At 45.2% G+C, this 20,655-nt stretch overlaps 1 protein-coding gene across 2 annotated transcripts in view; it reads right to left on the bottom strand.

Annotated features, from left to right (window-relative positions):
• Positions 1-1,011: 1,011 nt before the first annotated feature.
• The window catches only part of EPHA3 (EPH receptor A3), a 334,850-nt gene continuing 315,206 nt past the window's right edge, over positions 1,012-20,655 (bottom strand). For both annotated transcript variants that reach the window (XM_075263556.1, XM_075263557.1), the window contains exons 16-17: positions 6,746-6,901; positions 1,012-1,600 (exon numbers count right to left, since the gene is read on the bottom strand). In XM_075263556.1, coding sequence (XP_075119657.1) covers positions 1,495-1,600; positions 6,746-6,901 — 262 coding nt within the window. In that variant the 3' untranslated portion in view covers positions 1,012-1,494. The remainder of the gene's footprint in view (positions 1,601-6,745; positions 6,902-20,655) is intronic.

Below are 20,655 nucleotides of genomic sequence, written 5' to 3'. Positions count from 1 at the left end.
TTGTATTGAGGAAAGGGTCTGAACTGTAAAAAGAATGACTACAGACAAGAACGAAGCGAGGACACTGCATAGTTATGATTAGGTAGATTTGTTTGGTATCAGGCCTTATACATATGGCCGTACAACTACTCTGTATTACTTGGGCCTGGTTCACATCTGCGTCGTTAATCCGTTTAGGGGAGTCCACATGGGGACCCCCCGAACAGACTACCAAATGCATTGACAAGCGGAGTGCAGTGAAAGCACACGGACCCCATAGACTATAATGGGGTCCGTGTGCTTTGGGCACTGTCTCCGCACAAAACATGTTAACAGATCTACTTTCCTGTCTGCATGACTCGTGCAGAGACTACGCGGCAAGCACAAAGACCCCATTATAGTTTATGGGTCGTGTGCTGTCACTGCACACTGCTTGTCAATGCATTTGATAGTCCATTTGGGGGAGGGGTCCCCATGCGGACTCCCACGAACGGATTACGACACAGATATGAACCAGGGCCTTAGAGCTCTAATGGGTCTTTACATCTGATTTCATATGAAGCCAGACAGAAGTATTTTATGTTGGGAATCTACGGATGAAATTACGCATGCGCCGCTCTATTTCATATGTATTACATTACTTCTATGGTAAAATAGCACCATACATAAAGCACCAGACAGAGAATTTTGGGGGCTACACTCCATATGCCTCGGTATAGCTGTCATCTGTGTGCCTGAGGCCTAAACTAAAGTAACAATCTAAGAGCCTCTCCAGTGCTAATAAAGCTTCGGCCTGACCGACCTTACTATGAGTTTGATATTAAGTAGAAAATATAGAACTCCGCATTTTTATCCGGTTTATAGTTAGTTTCATTCGATATTAACTTATTAAGGAAGTTCTCCATTTTCCTTTTCTTCTACATAAAACTGGTCAATAATCTAGTAAGAAATGGCGCAACCTGTGGTCTGAGTACAGTAAGATTAGATTAATACTACTAGACAGAATGCAACCAGTCTCAGCTGAAAGCTGGCTTGGCACTGTGTTTGGCAGAAGCGGCGCCATTTCCCACCTGGCAGGACCATATGAATCACATCTTTCTAAGAATTAAGTTAGATGTCGAGCATCTTTTTGTGAACATATACTGGTTTCATGACTGGCTCACTTTAGAATTGAAAAAAAAAATCACTGAAATCCAGAATTCCATAGAAAATAAGATTAACACAGACTTAGCGTATTGCAAATCTTGCTTATGATCTTGAGTTGACCCTGTGATCAGATCTTGATATTCTGTCCATGGTAGACATTTGCTTTCTTCCAGCACATATACATTATCTTTATTTGACCAGAAATGAAGCCTTCCTGGCAAACATATAGAAGAGTTTTTACTCGGATTTTTAAGGCATTGTTACTCCCATGTAAGAGTGTGTGAGGTTTCCATACAGTTCAAGCTCCTCACATCTTCTCCGCTTTTTAGGTATAATTGCACCATAGTTAATACATCTTCCTGTATTTCATTACACGTTAACAGGTCCATTCTTTATGTGAAGTTCTTGAGGTTTCACCGCGTTCATCATCTGCATTCGGGGGCCAATGATTGTGACACCGACTGTCTTCATATCACTGCAACAAATAAATAGATAAACTTATAACAGACGTCTACCAGGTATCATGGCTCCCAGTGCTTTATTAGAGGTGGTCTAGCATCTAACCCTTAGGCCTCATGCACATGACTGAGTGTGCAGACCAAGGATCTGCCGAGGAGGGTTCCGTTGCTCCATTCCGAAATTTATAGAGCATGTCCTATTCTGCTCTGTGAAAACGGATCAGAAAATGGGTCAGATCGGGACCCCCATTGACATTAATGAAGCACGGAAGGCACCGTCATCCAAATGCTTAACGTTAAAAAAAACTCGGTTGTGTGCATGAGACCTTAGATGAGATGAAATAAAAAAAGTTTGTAATACACAATATATGCAGTAACAATAAGTATCTAATGTTAAGATCTTATTAATTGCTACTGTGTGACTAATGTCCAGATGTAGCAAAGTTTAACATTACATTGATATTTCCCTTTGAAATAAATGGAGCTCTGCACATACTGTCCGGCCACCACTAAATTCAGAACTAGGGACAAAACCGCCCCATTCTCCTAGGCAGTGGGATCCACACCCATATGCAAGTAGCGACTACTGACATGGGAAAACCCCTCTAATACGTCCGTTTAGAAAAAAACATTTTCAAAAATTCTACTAAGGAATTAGGATTAACAAAATTATCCTCCATCCAGAAGACTCCACTGAGTCCAAAGAAGTTGGATTTTTTTCTGTAGCCTCCACCATTCCTGAGCAACTAGTGCTTTTAGTTTTAGCACCCAATATACTTATTTGTCTCTCTACTGTCAGGTCGGTGGCCCTTCTCTGTTTGCTCTAGCCCAAGATTGCCTACTTAGGGCCTCATTGGCCCATCAGGTACTGGAAATGACTGCATAGATTACTCAGGAATGGTGGGATCTAGAGAACAAATTCCAACGATAATGGAATCAGTGGAGGAGTATTTAAGAGAAGATGCAAAGAGTTGGAGCTGGTGGAGGTGGTGAATGGTCCACTTTAAACTTACATTGGAGGTGTTTCCAGCCTTATCTCTTTCTACTTGTATATAATACCCAAGAAAACGCCATCTCAGGGAAGTCTTTGTATTCTCTCCTCCATGCCATGCATATTAGTGAGATTTCACTTTAATGAGATACTGATTCAGACAGGAAGAGTTTACATAGTAATTTACTTAGAGACTCATCAGATAGTTATTCTTATTAGCGGTCCACAAACTCGTCATGTTTTCATTAACTCTGGAGATTCCAACCCTTCAGTTTAGTTTTCCCTCTTTCGCCCTAGTGTAGATGTGCAGATTGTGCTATTTTCTGTAGCCCTATGTCATACTACAAAAATGTCTGCATGCTGCATTATTTGCCGCTCTTGTGCCTTCACGTAAGGTTCATGTAAGGGCAGATGACCTGCTGTAAGCAATGTCATGTGGTTCAAAGTGACTGAAATTCTGGAATCAGCAAAATTAACCCACGTTATTGTGAATTCGGGTCCAGAATTATCATGAATGTTTCATTATTATATTAGAGAACTGATGAGATGGCAATTTCCTGACAATGTACAATATTGTAAATATATTAGTGTTCATGATTAGAGATGAGCGAGTAGTACTAGCTGTTCGAAGTTAAGATTCGATGTAGAACCAGCGTTGATTGGCAGAATGCTATACATTGTCAATCAACGCTGGTTCTTCTCTTACCCTATTAGAAGTCTTCTCCCTGCACAGCGCTCCCACATCCTCTTCCGGCTCTGCATTCACTCTGCCAGGCATCGGCTTGTAGTGCGGGCATGCGCAGTCGGCTCTGCCCAGGCCCGATGCCTAGCAGAGTGAATTGAAGGCCGGAAGAGGACGCAGGGACGCTGCGCAGGGAGAAGAATCCAGCCCGACCCTCACTCATGGACTTGGTAAGTAGAATTTGATCGAATTTTGCCTACCCCTGAAACGAGCATTTCCCCCCATAGACTATAATGGGGTTCGAAACCCGTTCGAACAGTCGAACAGTGTACGGCTGTTCGAATCGGATTTCGAACCCCGAACGTTTTAGTGTTCGCTCATCTCTATTCATGATGTGCCGGTTATTCAGAATCTACGGCAGGTTTTCTGACAGGTTATATTCATATGGGCAATTTTCATCTGTGGGGTACTTGTTTTCATGGATCCCTTATAGCCTATTCAGTGATCCATGAAGACAACTAGAAAATGCCCCGTTCGTCTAAGTGCAAGACGAATTATATATTACATCTATATCTCTTTTGTATCCAACAGGATTGACTACTACATTAGAAATCTGCTTTTTGAGCCTATAGGGAAATAATTACCATATGGGTCCGCCCATTGATTCAATGGCAAATCCATTATTCTAGGAAGTTTTTTGGCTGCAGTGATTATACCACAAAAGTCTGTCTCATTGCCATGAAATTGAATGGGGTTCAGATTAGTATTCTCAACCTTAGTCTTTATGTTTGTACAGTGTTGATTTCTCCAGTGACACCCATTGTAACAAAAGAATGCCTCAAGTTCCCCAGGATTTTAGCTATTCTTAAAGAGCTGTTCTCCTTGCTGATTTTTCCAAGTGGGGATCACCCCTCTATAATGTCCATATGCCATGATGGGGTATATTGTATTGACTGGAGTTGCCTTCATGAGATGTTGCCTTTTAAAGGCCATTATGGACACTTATCCCCTTATCCACAGGACTGAAAATCCCCCTAAAGCCTCTTTGTGAATGATGCGCCAGTGTGCTTATACTCTTTACTTCTATAGGGCTGTGCGTGCTGTCAGAGATTACAGTCCTGACCAATTCTGCAGGTGCTCCATTCACAAGGTTTTTGAAGAACTTTTGAACCCCCATCCTCCTGGTCACTGAGAGGCACAGCATTCGGGACACCAGCAATTGGACACTTATCGGCACCACCCCTGATCTGGTACCAAACCTGATGCTCCACAGATCAGCTGCTCAAAGAAGCATCATAGCTTTGTTGAACACGACTTCTACCTCCCAGACCAGTGACAACACAATTATTTGTCACATGGCTTGTTTGCACGTGTAAAATTACACTCCAAAATACACTCCATTTTACTCCGTGTGAACTTACCCTATTATAGAAGTCTTCTCCGTGCAGCGTCCCCGTGGCATCTTCCGGCTGGAATTCACTCTGCCTAGGCATCCGGCCTAGGCAGAGCCGACTGCGCATGCGCATTCAGCTCTGCCTAGGCCTCGATGCCTAGGCAGAGTGAATTCCAGCCTAAAGACGCCGCGGGGGCGCTGCGCCGGGAGAAGACTTCAAGGGGAATCCAGCCCGACCATCACTCGTGGACTTGGTAAGTATAATTTTATTGAATTTTGCGTACCCCTGAAACGAGCATTTCCCCCTATAGACTATAATGGGGTTCGAAATCCGTTCGAACAGTCAAATAGTGTACGGCTGTTCGAATCGGATTTCGAACCTCGGACATTTTAGTGATCGCTCATCTCTAGTAAGGATGCCACAACCCTCACCTGAGTGCTGCGGTCTCTACAAACAGCTGATTTGTTGCGGTGCTAAGTGTCGAACCTCCACCAATCCTAAATTAGTGACCTAACCTAAAAATAGTTCATCAATATTTATGTTCTTGAATTCCCCTGTAAACTTTTTGGAACTCAAAAATGAGCTGTTATTGGTCTTTCCACTTTACAATGTCAGAACTTGAACTTGGCGGTACCAGGGCTAGCACAGTAGAAGATGACGAATAATCTGTTGGATAGATGGTATTATGTGCCAAGTTGAATGTCTCTGAGCTCTGGATGTGACTAAAGTGGCTCAAGCCATTAATTAGAAGGTGTGCCTCAAAATTTTTGGCCAAGTAGTGTAGATAGGAATTACTTAAAGACGGTCTCAGCAGCACAGCCGTATTTTTATTCCTATGCCTTAAACTCTCCAGTTTCTGTGTTTATTAATCATCTCATCTGACAGTAAAATAAGCCTTTTCCTTCATTCTCCTTCTATCGCTCACTCTGTCAACGCTCAAACTGCTTCAAATCCTTTCTTCCCTAAGGCATTCTTCAAATCTTCTGCCTAATCCTGGACATAGTGTCTGCTCATTACATATTGATAACACCTTCATATAACCCCGATTAGTCATCACACTAATCATCCTCGACTCATCCATATAAGTGGAAGCGAATGGAAAACTAATTAAGTGAACATGATAGATAACACGTCAAGAGGATGGAGCTGTTTATTACGAGGTGGACGGCAATGTAAAGAACCTATCGTTGTGTCCTACGTACGGGTAAAGAACAGATGCGAGTAATAAAAAATAATAAACAATACTACCAAAAACTGTTTGTCAGTCTTTAAAGGGGTTGTACAAACACAGGGGAGGTGTAACATAAAAAAAACAAAAAACATACTCCTAACATAGTCTCCTAAGCTCTGTTGTCTGCCACTTGTGTCCATTTGGTCATTGTGCAGTGTCCTTGTTGCCAGAAGTCCTGCACCCCATGTGACTACTGAGGCCAATCAGTGCTGGAGAGGGACCTTATTGGTAACCACTGTGGCCACTGATTAGTCTCTGTGGTCATTTGGGGTGCAGGACATCCGGCAACGAGGACACGGTACGACCAACAAACAGACACCGGTAGCAGACAATGGAGTTCTGGGGACACATGAGTATGTTTTTTTAAAGGGGCTCCATCACTAGATTTACGTGATATGAGCTAAAGATATGCCTGAATAGCCTTTAAAAAAGCTATTCAGGTGCTGCTATCAGGGATGTGGCATGTGTACGCCGCGTGACCCTTTGCGTGCCGTACACGCTCCCATTCATTTCAATGGGAGCGGGGATCGTATGCGCCGCGCTAGTTTGCGGCCGTGCATTTATTCACGGCCGCAAACTAGCGCGGCGCATACTATCCCCGCTCCCATTGAACTCAATGGGAGCGTGTACGGCACGCAAAGGGTCATGCGGCGTACACGTGCCAAATCTCGCGGGACATTACACCGTGTGAACGAGCCCTTTCAGAGATCTGTATAGACCTGGCTTACCCCAGTACCAACACACCTCATGAAACTTATTTGTATGGAGGTGGCAAGCAGTTGCCTGCAACGTTGCGTCGCTATACTCTGAAGAACATCAACCTAACATTCCCACAACACAATAGAAAGGATCTCAGATACTTACTCTAATGATATTTTTGCAATTGTTTCGCAGGAGCTGTAGCTGACTCCTGACAGAATGTCCTTGCATTGTCCAGTCTGCATGGTGTCAAGCCAGTCTCCTGGGGCTCGGTATGTGGGATAGTCAACACTGTTTTGATCTAGAAGTAGATTTGATGGTCTATAATAAAACAGGAGACATAATATTTTTTTGTTTATATATTGCCAACATATTTTGCACTACTTTAGGATTCTTCTACAGACGAAATGAGACATTGCAGAGTAATAAATCAATTCGCACAAAAGGGTGAGGGCCCTGGTCACAAGAGCTTACAGTCTAGGAATGCATTATTACACAAAACTTATATAAAAAATGTGTAATTATATATAAAGCCATAATGTACTATGTAGTTATCTATAAAACCTTCTCCATATGCAGCAAATAGTTTAGATTCCGTAATATTCTTTCAAGGAGCAGGGAATCCATTTTCCCTTAAAAAGTACTTTCTGGGTTTTTGAGCATGGTTTTAACCAGATACACAATTACCTTTTTTGCTCTTGCTTTTTGCATCATGACTTCCTGCCTATATGGAATGGCAATATGGCATTGACCTCACCTGAACCTAGGGTATGTACAACCACTGTATGGTATCCTATGGCCCTAAGTAGACTCAAAGAGTGGCCTACCTCGCTCACTTACTGCTCCAGGCGTGAACAATCTATGAAAAAGCCAACTTTTTGGCTAAATTTTTCTCCCCTCTGTCTAGAGACACATACCTATAGTTCAATAATGTCTTTAATGTTTGATACTTTTTTTTCACTATCTTATCTATATAAATGGGTCTACAGGATCCCTATATATCACTTTTTGCCCCTTTCCAGGATCTTTTTACTTTGCTTCAATAACCCAACATGTGATTTATAGAATTTTATATATTCTCATTATCACTAGGATTGAGCGATCGGGATCAGAAAAGATTGGATTACCGATCGGCAATTGAGTAAATTTCACGATCGTGATTGGAATTCCGATCCAATCTTTTCCAACGGGATCGATGTTGGAGATTATTTCAAGATCGGCTTAACCCTCAAGTTACTTTTCCCATAGAAAAGCATTGACTAGGATTGAGGATCAGGAGCAGAAAAGATTGGATCCCGATCGGCGTTCGAGCAAATTTCACAATCGGGATCAGCTGGAAAATGATCGGAAGTCGGACTTTGAAATCTATCCTGAAATCTCAGATCGGCTCAACCCTAATTATCACTTATGTTATGGCAACAGCCAATATTCTTCACCTAAGTGATTCATGGTTATTCTTGTATTCATTCTTATTTTAAGCTTATTTTGACTTTCTCATTAATTCCTTCCATATCTTAAAAATATATTGCTTCGTTGTACTACGATTTCATTTTATGGCACAGATATCTTATAATATTGTTGATAATTTTAGGTGGCATCTTCACATTGTCTGGGGCATGTATTATACAAAGTGACAACTATAGGTTTTGCCTTTTAGCCCCACAGGTTATAAAACATAATAGAACGGGAATGGAAGATCTTAAGTGAGCATGTAAGAAAGCCGGCTCCTGCTTTGGGACACCTTAGAATATAACGTGTAGAAGGTAAGACACCTAGGTCGACTTCAGACAGACCATCACATGGGAAAAATATCGTTAACTATTGGAAATAAGTTAATCCTTGCTTCCAATTTTAGCTGTCAAATCTACATAGTTGACTTTAGTTTTATCTTGAAGATTGCAAAAAATGAGGCTTGAATAAATCGGTGCAACACACAGCGCGTTTCACCTTTCTCAAATGTGCATCAACTCAATTTTATTTTTATCTGGATCTTGATAAATGGACCTTTGCAGTTGCGTTTGCACGTTGGTGAACCTGGCAGCCATCGTATTCTCTTTTTTCTAAATTCTACAAAGTAGGAATGGGCTAACCATGTACATATAAAAAAAAAATAAAAAATTAGATATTTTCCCCCTGGCAAAGTTTGAGCTAGTTTTATGTGCTGGTAATATAACACCAAATAGCTACTGCTGTTAGCTAAAATAAGTGTATCACCTTTGGACTCATATATTTTGCTGGCAATACGTCTGTGATTCCCAGGACATTTTTGAAGTATTTATGAAGTGTTGCAGTAGGAAGGAATGTAAGGTTCTACCTCCGTTTTTCTTATTTTTTCTTTCCTTATGCAGTTACTGGTCTTTGATTAACTTTATCTGAGGCACAAGTCTTTAAAATAAAGGAATTTGTCTTCCCCGAATTGACGAAAAACAGATTCCTCAGATTAGGGATTAAAGTAGTCAAAGTTAGTCTTTACGTTCATGACTTGGATCAAAGAAGCAATGAAATAGAAAAAGGAACTTCATTTAAATGTACATAACCTCTGAATAACCAGTGATGTGAAGTATTATTTTACTCTTTCCAATGTTCCTTGGAGAATTGAGAGTAGAAATTGGTTGCTTTCCTCCTTGGAGAGGACATCTGGACAGTTTATCAATAAGAAGGAATGCGGTTGCAGCAATGAAGAGTCTGTGATGTTTCCACATATGCATCAAGGGAATGTTGGTCTTCAAGATCATCTGCAGTCATCGGCATTTTTTGGACCAAGCTCCCAGTTAGGGGTCTAAACTAGAAATTTATGGGCCGGGTGATGTTCACCATGAGCTCACACTTAACTAAACAAATTAGATGGGTTTCCATCCAGGCAGCTGTAAAGAAGTCCCGCCGTGTTCCACCTGATCTTTTACAGCGTTTCATAAATCAGTACCCACTAGGCCACAGACGGCAGTCATTAAAAAGACATCATGGAAATTACATATCTACTCAGAGGGAAAGAAAAAAAATGTCTCCACCCTTTACCCCTATCATAATGTGATATATAGTTGGTGTGTGGCAAACATAAACGAAGTGTGGTAGAAATGAACAAGCGTATTAGTCAGGACGGCGGATGAGGTGCCAGATAGAAGTGATGTGAGTCATTGGAAGAATTATGGGAGAAAGATCAATAGACAGAGGATTTACAATCCTTGAGTTGTACTGAAGTTATAGATTCCCAGGCTCCTATGAAGTCTTTGTGACTAGGGCTGAGCCGACCTTGAGATTTCAGGATCAATTTTAAAATCTGATTTCTGATCATTTTCCAGCCGATCCCGATCGTGAAATTTGCTCAATCACCGATCTGGATCCGATCTTTTCCGATCCCGATTGCTCAACCCTAGTCAATGCTTCTCTATGGGAAAAGTCACTTTTAGGGAGCATTCACACGGCGTAACGTCCCGCGAGATTTGGAATAAATTTGAATTTGAATAAATGCACGGCCGCAAACTAGCGCAGCGCATACGCTCCCCGCTCCCATTGAAATGAATGGGAGCGTGTACGGCACGCAAAGGGTCACGCGGCGTACACGTGCCAAATCTCGCGGGACGTTACGCCGTGTGAATGCTCCCTTGGGGTTGAGCCGATCTTGAGATTTCAAAATCCAATTTCTGATAGTTGAAAATGTAGCCAACTCGATAACCATACTAGATATCACCCTTAGGCTGAGGCCCCACATTGCGGAAACGCCGCTTTTTTTGTTACAGATTTTGTTGCATTTTTTTGAGCCAAAGCCAGGGGTGGATTGAGAAGAAGGTAGAAGTATAAGAACTTCCTATATATTTTCCATTCCTATTGTAGCCATTCTTGGCTTGGGTCAAAAATACGCAACATAATCTGCAACAGAAAAAGCTGCATTTCCGCAACGTGGGGCCTCAGCTTTAGTGAGTATTCCTACACATAGCACATAATGAAATGACTTGTCCAATAGAATACAGAAGATCCGGTTGTGAATGCTGCCTTTCTAGGCCTGGGGCGTACATCAACACCCTACTAGTGCCATTGTTACAATAATTGCTTTCTGGGAATACAGAACTATGTAAAAGTTTTATGTAAGTGGGAAAAAAACGTGAACAAGTAAGAATGCATTAAAAAAATAGAAAGGTTAATAGTTTATGTTTGTCAATTAATGAAATTAAGTAAATTATTTTAAAAAATCTAAATCATATCAATATATCATATCAATATCATATATGGTGGGGAAAAAAGTGGAAATTGAAAATATTATGAGCAAATGATTAAAGTCTCCAAAAATGTATCTGAATAAAAGGTATATTTTGAGACTATATATATATATAGTGGGGGAGGGGAAACCCCATTTATCATTCATTCCCTTGCATACTTTAGTGTTAAGTACACAACTGACAATCATAATAAATAGCGTACTATAAGGACTAAGTCTATGCTATGAATATGCTAAACTTGTGTATACATTTCCTACATCTAAAGCAGTAGGCTGCAATCTCTGACATTATTGCGTTTGTCAAACTACAACTCCCAGCATGCCCCGACTACTTGCCCTAAAGAGCTTCATGGGAAACTGTAGCCCATTTGATTCAACTAGGTCCCACTTTTTTCACTACTTCTTTTGAGGAATAAACATGTGACTCCTCTCTGAACTTCCATTTGGGTAGGAGGTAGTAAACGGTTTACACCATTAGGGCTCGTTCACACGGTGTAACGTGCCGCGTGATGTGGCACGTGTACGCCGCGTGACCCTTTGCGTGCCGTACACGCTCCCATTCATTTCAATGGGAGCGGGGATCATATGCGCTGTGCTAGTTTGCGGCCGTGCATTTATTCAGAAAAGTTAGAAAAGTTTCTCTAGCCCCCACCATTCTTGAGCAATCATTTCTGTTAATTTCAGCACCCAATAAGGTTCTCTACTGTCAGGTGGGCAGTCCCGGTCTATCTACTCCCACCCATGACCACACCGCTGACAGTAAAGAGACTAATTAGCATATAGGACGCTAAAATTAACAGCACTGATTGCTTAGGAATGGCGGGAACTAGAGAATAGTAAATTGACAGAATCAGGGATGTGGCACCTATTAAAGGTCGCAAAGAATTGGGGTTGATGGACGTGTTGAAAGTTCTTATCTAAGACATACAGCTCATTACTAGAGATGAGCGAACACTAAAATGTTCGAGGTTCGAAATTCGATTCGAACAGCCGCTCACTGTTCGTGTGTTCGAACGGGTTTCGAACCCCATTATAGTCTATGGGGAACATATACTCGTTAAGGGGGAAACCCAAATCCGTGTCTGGAGGGTCACCAAGTCCACTATGACACCACAGGAAATGATGCCAACACCTCTGGAATGACACTGGGACAGCAGGAGAAGCATGTCTGGGGGCATCTAACACACCAAAGACCCTCTATTACCCCAACATCACAGCCTAACAACTACACACTTTACACACTCAATACCACCTCTCTGACAGTAGGAAAACACCTTGAAACATGTGTATTTGGCACTTGCAGTGAGGAGAGCTTGTCACCAGCAGTGAATTTGGCCCTTGTAGTAAGTTGAGGTTGGCACCAACATTTGTTTTGAAAATCAGGGTGGATTGAGCCTCTAACCAGCAGAGTTGGGGCAAATTCATGGTGGAGGGAGCCTCTAAAAACCCCAGTTTGGACCAATTCATGGTGGAGGGAGCCTCTAAAAACCCCAGTTTGGACCAATTCATGGTGGAGGGAGCCTCTAAAAACCCCAGTTTGGACCAATTCATGGTGGAGGGAGCCTCTAACCAGCCCAGTTTGGACCAATTCATGGTGGAGGGAGCCTCTAAACAGCCAAGTTTGGACCAATTCATGGTGGAGGGAGCCTCTAACCAGCCCAGTTTGGACCAATTCATGGTGGAGGGAGCCTCTAAAAACCCCAGTTTGGACCAATTCATGGTGGAGGGAGCCTCTAACCAGCCCAGTTTGGACCAATTCATGGTGGAGGGAGCCTCTAAAAAACCCAGTTTGGACCAATTCATGGTGGAGGGAGCCTCTAAAAACCCCAGTTTGGACCAATTCATGGTGGAGGGAGCCTCTAAAAACCCCAGTTTGGACCAATTCATGGTGGAGGGAGCCTCTAAAAAACCCAGTTTGGACCAATTCATGGTGGAGGGAGCCTCTAAAACCCCCAGTTTGGACCAATTCATGGTGGAGGGAGCCTCTAACCAGCCCAGTTTGGGCAAATTCATGGTGGAGGGAGCCTCTAAAAACCCCAGTTTGGACCAATTCATGGTGGAGGGAGCCTCGAAAAAACCCAGTTTGGACCAATTCATGGTGGAGGGAGCCTCTAAAAACCCCAGTTTGGACCAATTCATGGTGGAGGGAGCCTCTAAAAAACCCAGTTTGGACCAATTCATGGTGGAGGGAGCCTCTAAAAAACCCAGTTTGGACCAATTCATGGTGGAGGGAGCCTCTAAAAAACCCAGTTTGGACCAATTCATGGTGGAGGGAGCCTCTAAAAACCCCAGTTTGGACCAATTCATGGTGGAGGGAGCCTTTAACCAGCCCAGTTTGGACCAATTCATGGTGGAGGGAGCCTCTAACCAGCCCAGTTTGGACCAATTCATGGTGGAGGGAGCCTCTAAACAGCCAAGTTTGGACCAATTCATGGTGGAGGGAGCCTCTAAACAGCCAAGTTTGGACCAATTCATGGTGGAGGGAGCCTCTAAAAACCCAAGTTTGGACCAATTCATGGTGGAGGGAGCCTCTAACCAGCCCAGTTTGGACCAATTCATGGTGGAGGGAGCCTCTAAACAGCCAAGTTTGGACCAATTCATGGTGGAGGGAGCCTCTAACCAGCCCAGTTTGGACCAATTCATGGTGGAGGGAGCCTCTAAAAACCCCAGTTTGGACCAATTCATGGTGGAGGGAGCCTCTAACCAGCCCAGTTTGGACCAATTCATGGTGGAGGGAGCCTCTAAAAAACCCAGTTTGGACCAATTCATGGTGGAGGGAGCGTCTAAAAACCCCAGTTTGGACCAATTCATGGTGGAGGGAGCCTCTAAAAAACCCAGTTTGGACCAATTCATGGTGGAGGGAGCCTCTAAAACCCCAGTTTGGACCAATTCATGGTGGAGGGAGCCTCTAAAAACCCCAGTTTGGACCAATTCATGGTGGAGGGAGCCTCTAAAAACCCCAGTTTGGACCAATTCATGGTGGAGGGAGCCTCTAAAAAACCCAGTTTGGACCAATTCATGGTGGAGGGAGCCTCTAACCAGCCCAGTTTGGACCAATTCATGGTGGAGGGAGCCTCTAACCAGCCCAGTTTGGGCAAATTCATGGTGGAGGGAGCCTCTAACCAGCCCAGTTTGGGCAAATTCATGGTGGAGGGAGCCTCTAAACAGCCACGTTTTGGGAAATTCATGGTGGAGGGAGCCTCTAACCAGCCCAGTTTGGACCAATTCATGGTGGAGGGAGCCTCTAACCAGCCCAGTTTGGACCAATTCATGGTGGAGGGAGCCTCTAAAAACCCCAGTTTGGACCAATTCATGGTGGAGGGAGCCTCTAACCAGCCCAGTTTGGACCTATTCATGGTGGAGGGAGCCTCTAAAAACCCCAGTTTGGACCAATTCATGGTGGAGGGAGCCTCTAACCAGCCCAGTTTGGACCAATTCATGGTGGAGGGAGCCTCTAACCAGCCCAGTTTGGACCAATTCATGGTGGAGGGAGCCTCTAAAAACCCCAGTTTGGACCAATTCATGGTGGAGGGAGCCTCTAACCAGCCCAGTTTGGACCAATTCATGGTGGAGGGAGCCTCTAACCAGCAGAGTTGGGGGAAATCAGGGTGGAGGGAGCCTCTAACCAGCAGAGTTGTGGGAAAGCAGGGTGGAGGGAGCCTCTAACCAGCAGAGTTGGGGAAAATCAGGGTGGAGGGAGCCTCTAACCAGCAGAGTTGTGGGAAAGCAGGGTGGAGGGAGCCTCTAACCAGCAGAGTTGTGGGAAATCAGGGTGGAGGGAGCCTCTAACCAGCAGAGTTGTGGGAAATCAGGGTGGAGGGAGCCTCTAACCAGCAGAGTTGTGGGAAATCAGGGTGGAGGGAGCCTCTAACCAGCAGAGTTGTGGGAAAGCAGGGTGGAGGGAGCCTCTAACCAGCAGAGTTGGTGGAAATCAGGGTGGAGGGAGCCTCTAACCAGCAGAGTTGGGGAAATCAGGGTGGAGGGAGCCTAGTATTAGCAGAATTGTGCAACGCTTATGGTGGATGAGTATGAGGATGCGGAGGAATTGGAGAGGTTGAGTACAGACATGGAGTTTCATGTTGGGGTGCTTTACACAGGTGGGCACAAAAATGAAGGCTCTATCCAGTGGTGGTTCATTTTTATCAAAGTGAGCCGGTCGGCACTCTCAGCTGACAGACGGGTGCGCTTGTCAGTGATGATGCCACCGGCTGCACTGAACACCCTCTCAGATAGGACGCTGGCGGGAGGAAAGGACAGCACCTCCAAGGCATATAGGGCAAGTTCAAGCCACAGGTTCAACTTCGACACCCAATACGTGTAGGGCGCAGAGGGGTCGGAGAGGACAGGGCTGTGGTCGGAAAGGTATTCCCGCAACATGCGCCTATACTTCTCACGCCTGGTGACACTAGGACCCTCCGTGGCGGCACTTTGGCGAGGGGGTGCCATCAAGGTGTCCCAGACCTTAGACAGTGTGCCCCTCGTTTGTGTGGACCGGTGAGAACTTGGTCGCCTACTGGAGGAACTGCCCTCCCTGCCGCCAACGTCACATGCTGGAAACATCTCCATCATATTCTGCACCAATTGCCTGTGGCAAGCATTGATGCGATTGGCCCTCCCCTCTACCGGAATAAAAGACGAGATGTTGTTTTTATACCGGGGGTCAAGGATAGCAAAGATCCAGTACTGGTTGTCCTCCATGATTTTGACAATACGCTTGTCGGTTGTAAAGCACCCCAACATGAACTCAGCCATGTCTGCCACAGTGTTAGTTGGCATGACTCCTCTGGCCCCACCGGAAAGTTCAATCTCCATTTCCTCCTCATCCTCCATGTCTACCCATCCGCGCTGCAACAATGGGACGATTCGAAGTTGCCCGGAAGCCTCCTGTATCACCATCACATCATCGGACAACTCTTCTTCCTCCTCCTCCTCCTCCTCCTCCTCCTCCATTAAACGCGATGAAGCGGACAGATGTGTGGACCTACTCTCCAGCTGTGACGGATCGGATGCTATCCCTGACTCCTCTGTGTGATCTGAGTTATCCCTGATGTCAATCAGGGATTCTCTCAGAACACACAAGAGCGGGATTGTAAGGCTCACCATCGCATCCTCAGAGCTCACCCTCCTTGTGGACTCCTCAAACACCCGTAGGATGTCACAAAGGTCTCTCATCCATGGCCACTCATGGATGAGAAACTGAGGCAGCTGACTTTGTGGCACCCTAGGGTTTTGTAGCTGGTATTCCATCAAAGGTCTCTGCTGCTCAACCACTCTATTCAACATCTGAAACGTTGAGTTCCAGCGTGTGGGGACGTCGCACAAAAGCCGGTGTTGTGGCACATGCAGGCGTTGCTGGAGAGATTTTAAGCTAGCAGCGGCTACTGTCGACTTGCGAAAGTGGGCGCACATGCGCCGCACTTTCACCAGTAGCTCTGGAACATTGGGGTAGCTCTTTAGGAAACGTTGCACCACTAGGTTGAAGACGTGGGCCAGGCATGGAACATGTTGGAGTCCGGCAAGCTCCAGAGCTGCTACCAGGTTCCGGCCGTTATCACAAACGACCATGCCTGGGCCCAGGTACAGCGGCTCAAACCATATTGCCGTCTCATCGAGGAGGGCATCCCTCACCTCGGAGGCAGTGTGCTGTCTGTCCCCCAAGCTGATCAGCTTCAGCACAGCCTGCTGACGTCTACCAACGCCAGTGCTGCAACGTTTCCAACTCGTAGCTGGGGTCAATCTAACAGCGGAGGAGGAGGCGGTGGCGGAGGAGGAGGCGGTGGAGGAGGAGGAGGAGGGGGGTGTTCTTCTCGTGTCCCTGCCAGGAATGTTAGGCGGGGAGACGAGGTACACCGGGCCAGTTTGGGAAGCAGTCCCAGCCTCAACTACATTCACCCAGTGTGCCGTCAGTGAAATGTAGCGTCCCTGTCCGCATGCACTTGTCCACGCGTCGGTGGTCAAGTGGACCTTTGTGCAAAGCGCGGAACTAAGGGCCCGCCTGATGTTGAGTGACACGTGCTGGTGCAAGGCGGGGACGGCACACCGGGAGAAGCAGTGACGGCTAGGGACAGCATAGCGAGGTGCCGCAGTTGCCATCAGGTCCAGGAAGGCGGGAGTTTCAACAAGCCGGAACGCCAACATCTCCTGGGCCAGCAGTTTAGCGATGTTGGCGTTCAAGGCTTGCGCGTGTGGGTGGTTAGCCGTGTATTTCTGCCGCTGCTCCAATGTCTGAGAGATGGTGGGTTGTTGTAAAGAAGCGCCTGATGGTGCCTTTGATGGTGCAGGAGAAGGAGATAAGACAGGAACAGGGGAGGATGAGGGAGAAGTCAACAAAGTGGCGGAGGCAGATGAAATGGTGTCCTGGCTCGTCCTCTGGATGCATCGCCAGCACAGTCAGCAGTGGCAGTGGCAGAGGAAGTGGCAGAGGCAGTGGCAGTGGCGTGAACGGCAGGCGGCCTTTGTCCTGCCGTTGCTGCCTGCCACTGATTCCAGTGCTTGGATTCCAAATGACGGCGCATTGAAGTGGTGGACAGGTTGCTCTTCTCAGAGCCCCTAATCAATTTCGAGAGGCAAATTGTGCAGACAACACTATATCTGTCCTCGGCGCATTCCTTGAAAAAACTCCACACCTTCGAGAAACGTGCCCTCGAGGCGGGAGTTTTTCGGGGCTGGGTACGAACTGGAACATCTTGGGAGATTCCGGGTGTGGCCTGGCTTCGCCTAAGCTGCTGACCTCTGCCTCTGCCTCTAGCTACCCTTTTTGGTGCTGCACCTGCCTCAACATCCACACTACTTTCCCCGCTTGACATCCCCCCTGTCCAGGTCGGGTCAGTGTCCTCATCATCCACCACTTCCTCTTCCAACTCCTGTCTCATCTCCTCCTCCCGCACAATGCGCAGGTCAACTGGATGCCCTGACGGCAACTGCGTCACATCATCGTCGATGAGGGTGGGTTGCTGGTTATCCACCACCAAATCGAACGGAGATGGAGGAGACTCTAGTGTTTGAGCATCTGGACACAGATGCTCCTCTGTTAGGTTCGTGGAATCGTGATGTGGAGGGGCAGGTTGAGGGACAATGAAAGGAGCGGAGAACAGCTCTGGGGAGCAGGGACAGTTGGGGTTATTGTTCTGTGAAGCTTGGGAATTTTGGGAGGAAGGAGGACAAGACTGTTGGGTAATAGGAGGAGAGGAGGCAGAGTCTGACTGGCTGCTGGACAATGTGCTGTAAGCGTTCTCCGACAGCCATTGCAAGACCTGTTCCTGGTTCTCGGGCCTACTAAGGTTTGTACCCTGCAGTTTAGTTAATGTGGCAAGCAACCCTGGCACTGTGGAGTGGCGCAATGCTTGCTGCCCCACAGGAGTAGGCACGGGACGCCCTGTGGCTTCACTGCTACCTTGCTCCCCAGAACCATTCCCCCGACCTCGCCCACGGCCTCGTCCACGTCCCTTTCCGGGAGCCTTGCGCATTTTGAATTCCCAGTCAGAAACTGGCACTATATGGCAGTAGCAAGAAATGAGGGTATTTGTAACCCCAATATATTCTTTGAATTCCCAGTCAGACAATGGCACTATATACCAGTAGCAAGAAATGAGGGTATTTATAACCCCAATATATTCTTTGAATTCCCAGTCAGACAATGGCACTATATACCAGTAGCAAAAATTGTGGGTGCACGTAACCCCAATATATTCTTTGAATTACCAGTCAGAAACTGGCACTATATGGCAGTAGCAAGAAATGAGGGTATTTGTAACCCCAATATATTCTTTGAATTCCCAGTCAGACAATGGCACTATATACCAGTAGCAAAAATTGTGGGTGCACGTAACCCCAATATATTCTTTGAATTACCAGTCAGAAACTGGCACTATATGGCAGTAGCAAGAAATGAGGGTATTTGTAACCCCAATATATTCTTTGAATTCCCAGTCAGAAACTGGCACTATATGGCAGTAGCAAGAAATGAGGGTATTTGAAACCCCAATATATTCTTTGAATTCCCAGTCAGACAATGGCACTATATACCAGTAGCAAAAATTGTGGGTGCATGTAACCCCAATATATTCTTTGAATTCCTGGTCAGAAACTGGCACTATATGGCAGTAGCAAGAAATGAGGGTATTTGTAACCCCAATATATTCTTTGAATTACCAGTCAGAAACTGGCACTATATGGCAGTAGCAAGAAATGAGGGTATTTGTAACCCCAATATATTCTTTGAATTCCCAGTCAGACAATTGCACTATATACCAGTAGCAAAAATTGTGGGTGCACGTAACCCTAATATATTCTTTGAATTCCCAGTCAGAAACTGGCACTATATGGCAGTAGCAAGAAATGAGGGTATTTGTAACCCCAATATATTCTTTGAATTCCCAGTCAGACAATGGCACTATATACCAGTAGCAAAAATTGTGGGTGCACATAACCCTAATATATTCTTAGAATTACCAGTCAGAAACTGGCACTATATGGCAGTAGCAAGAAATGAGGGTATTTATAACCCCAATATATTCTTTGAATTACCAGTCAGAAACTGGCACTATATACCAGTAGCAAGAAATGAGGGTATTTGTAACCCCAATATATTCTTTGAATTCCCAGTGAGACAATGGCACTATATGGCAGTAGCAAAAATAGTGGGTGTATATAGCCCCAATTCTATTGCTAGGGGACTTGCAGGGTATTTCTGAGGTGAAGGTGGGGGGGCACACCGTTGGAACGGGTATCGGGGGTATATATGGGGTTTACGGGAATACACTGTCAGTGTATTCCATTCAGGATCCTGGGAAAGCTGGGTTGCGGCGATTGAGCCCGTCAGTGCCACGTTACACTGACAAGCTTCTCCCTGGAATTTAGCTCTTATAAGAGCTGTTGGTTGTCTTCTCCTTCCTATCCTAGCCTGTCCCTGCCTACCCAGAATCTAAGCCCTAGCTAACTGGACGGAAACCTCCGTCCCCGGTGAATTGCAAGCTCAGAATGACGCGAAGCTGGGCGTCGCTGTTCTTTTAAATTAGAGGTCACATGTTTTCGGCAGCCAATGGGTTTTGCCTACTTTTTTCAACGTCACCGGTGTCGTAGTTCCTGTCCCACCTACCCTGCACTGTTATTGGAGCAAAAAAGGCGCCAGGGAAGGTGGGAGGGGAATCGAGTAATGGCGCACTTTACCACGCGGTGTTCGATTCGATTCGAACATGCCGAACAGTCTAATATCCGATCGAACATGAGTTCGATAGAACACTGTTCGCTCATCTCTACTCATTACGTGTCCTATGAGTCATATTCCTTACCCATACGTTGAGCTCAGATGGACAGTATATGTCAGTACTTGTCACATGATAACCATTTCATTATTTTTTTGTACAGACAATTAAATGAAGTTTGACATTCTCGACTACATTCTAAATGATGGGAAATTTCAAACGTTGGTTTGTATTAAAATTTCAAATTTTCATCTGCAATTTTGTTAAGAGAAGCATTTTTTCCCATTAATGTTCCATTATGTTTATTTTTCTATAATTCTGAAAAGCATGAAGCAATTTGGAGTGAAATTCTCTACAACACAGAAATGCTTTCTGCCAAAGATGGTGGAGGGCGTTGAGTGAGCTTGGCTTCGTATGGCATTGTGTAATGCCTATTACTATTGACAGACAAAAACAGAGAAGTGACTGGATCCCATATTGGAGCTTACATATGTAAATATCCCGTCTACCCTACAAACCTCATTAATTGTCTCTAAGAAAGTTCAGGAAAGAAGCCTTGGGAATTGTGAATCATAAACTATATTTGCCTAGCAGGATGATGCCGGGACTCGGTAATCTATAATAGCCCTATTAGGAATAGCCAGGGGATGATTTACAGA

Source organism: Leptodactylus fuscus, chromosome 2 (genome assembly GCF_031893055.1).
Source record: "Leptodactylus fuscus isolate aLepFus1 chromosome 2, aLepFus1.hap2, whole genome shotgun sequence".
Lineage (NCBI taxonomy): Eukaryota > Metazoa > Chordata > Amphibia > Anura > Leptodactylidae > Leptodactylus > Leptodactylus fuscus.
This window is presented reverse-complemented; position numbering and strand designations above follow the sequence as displayed.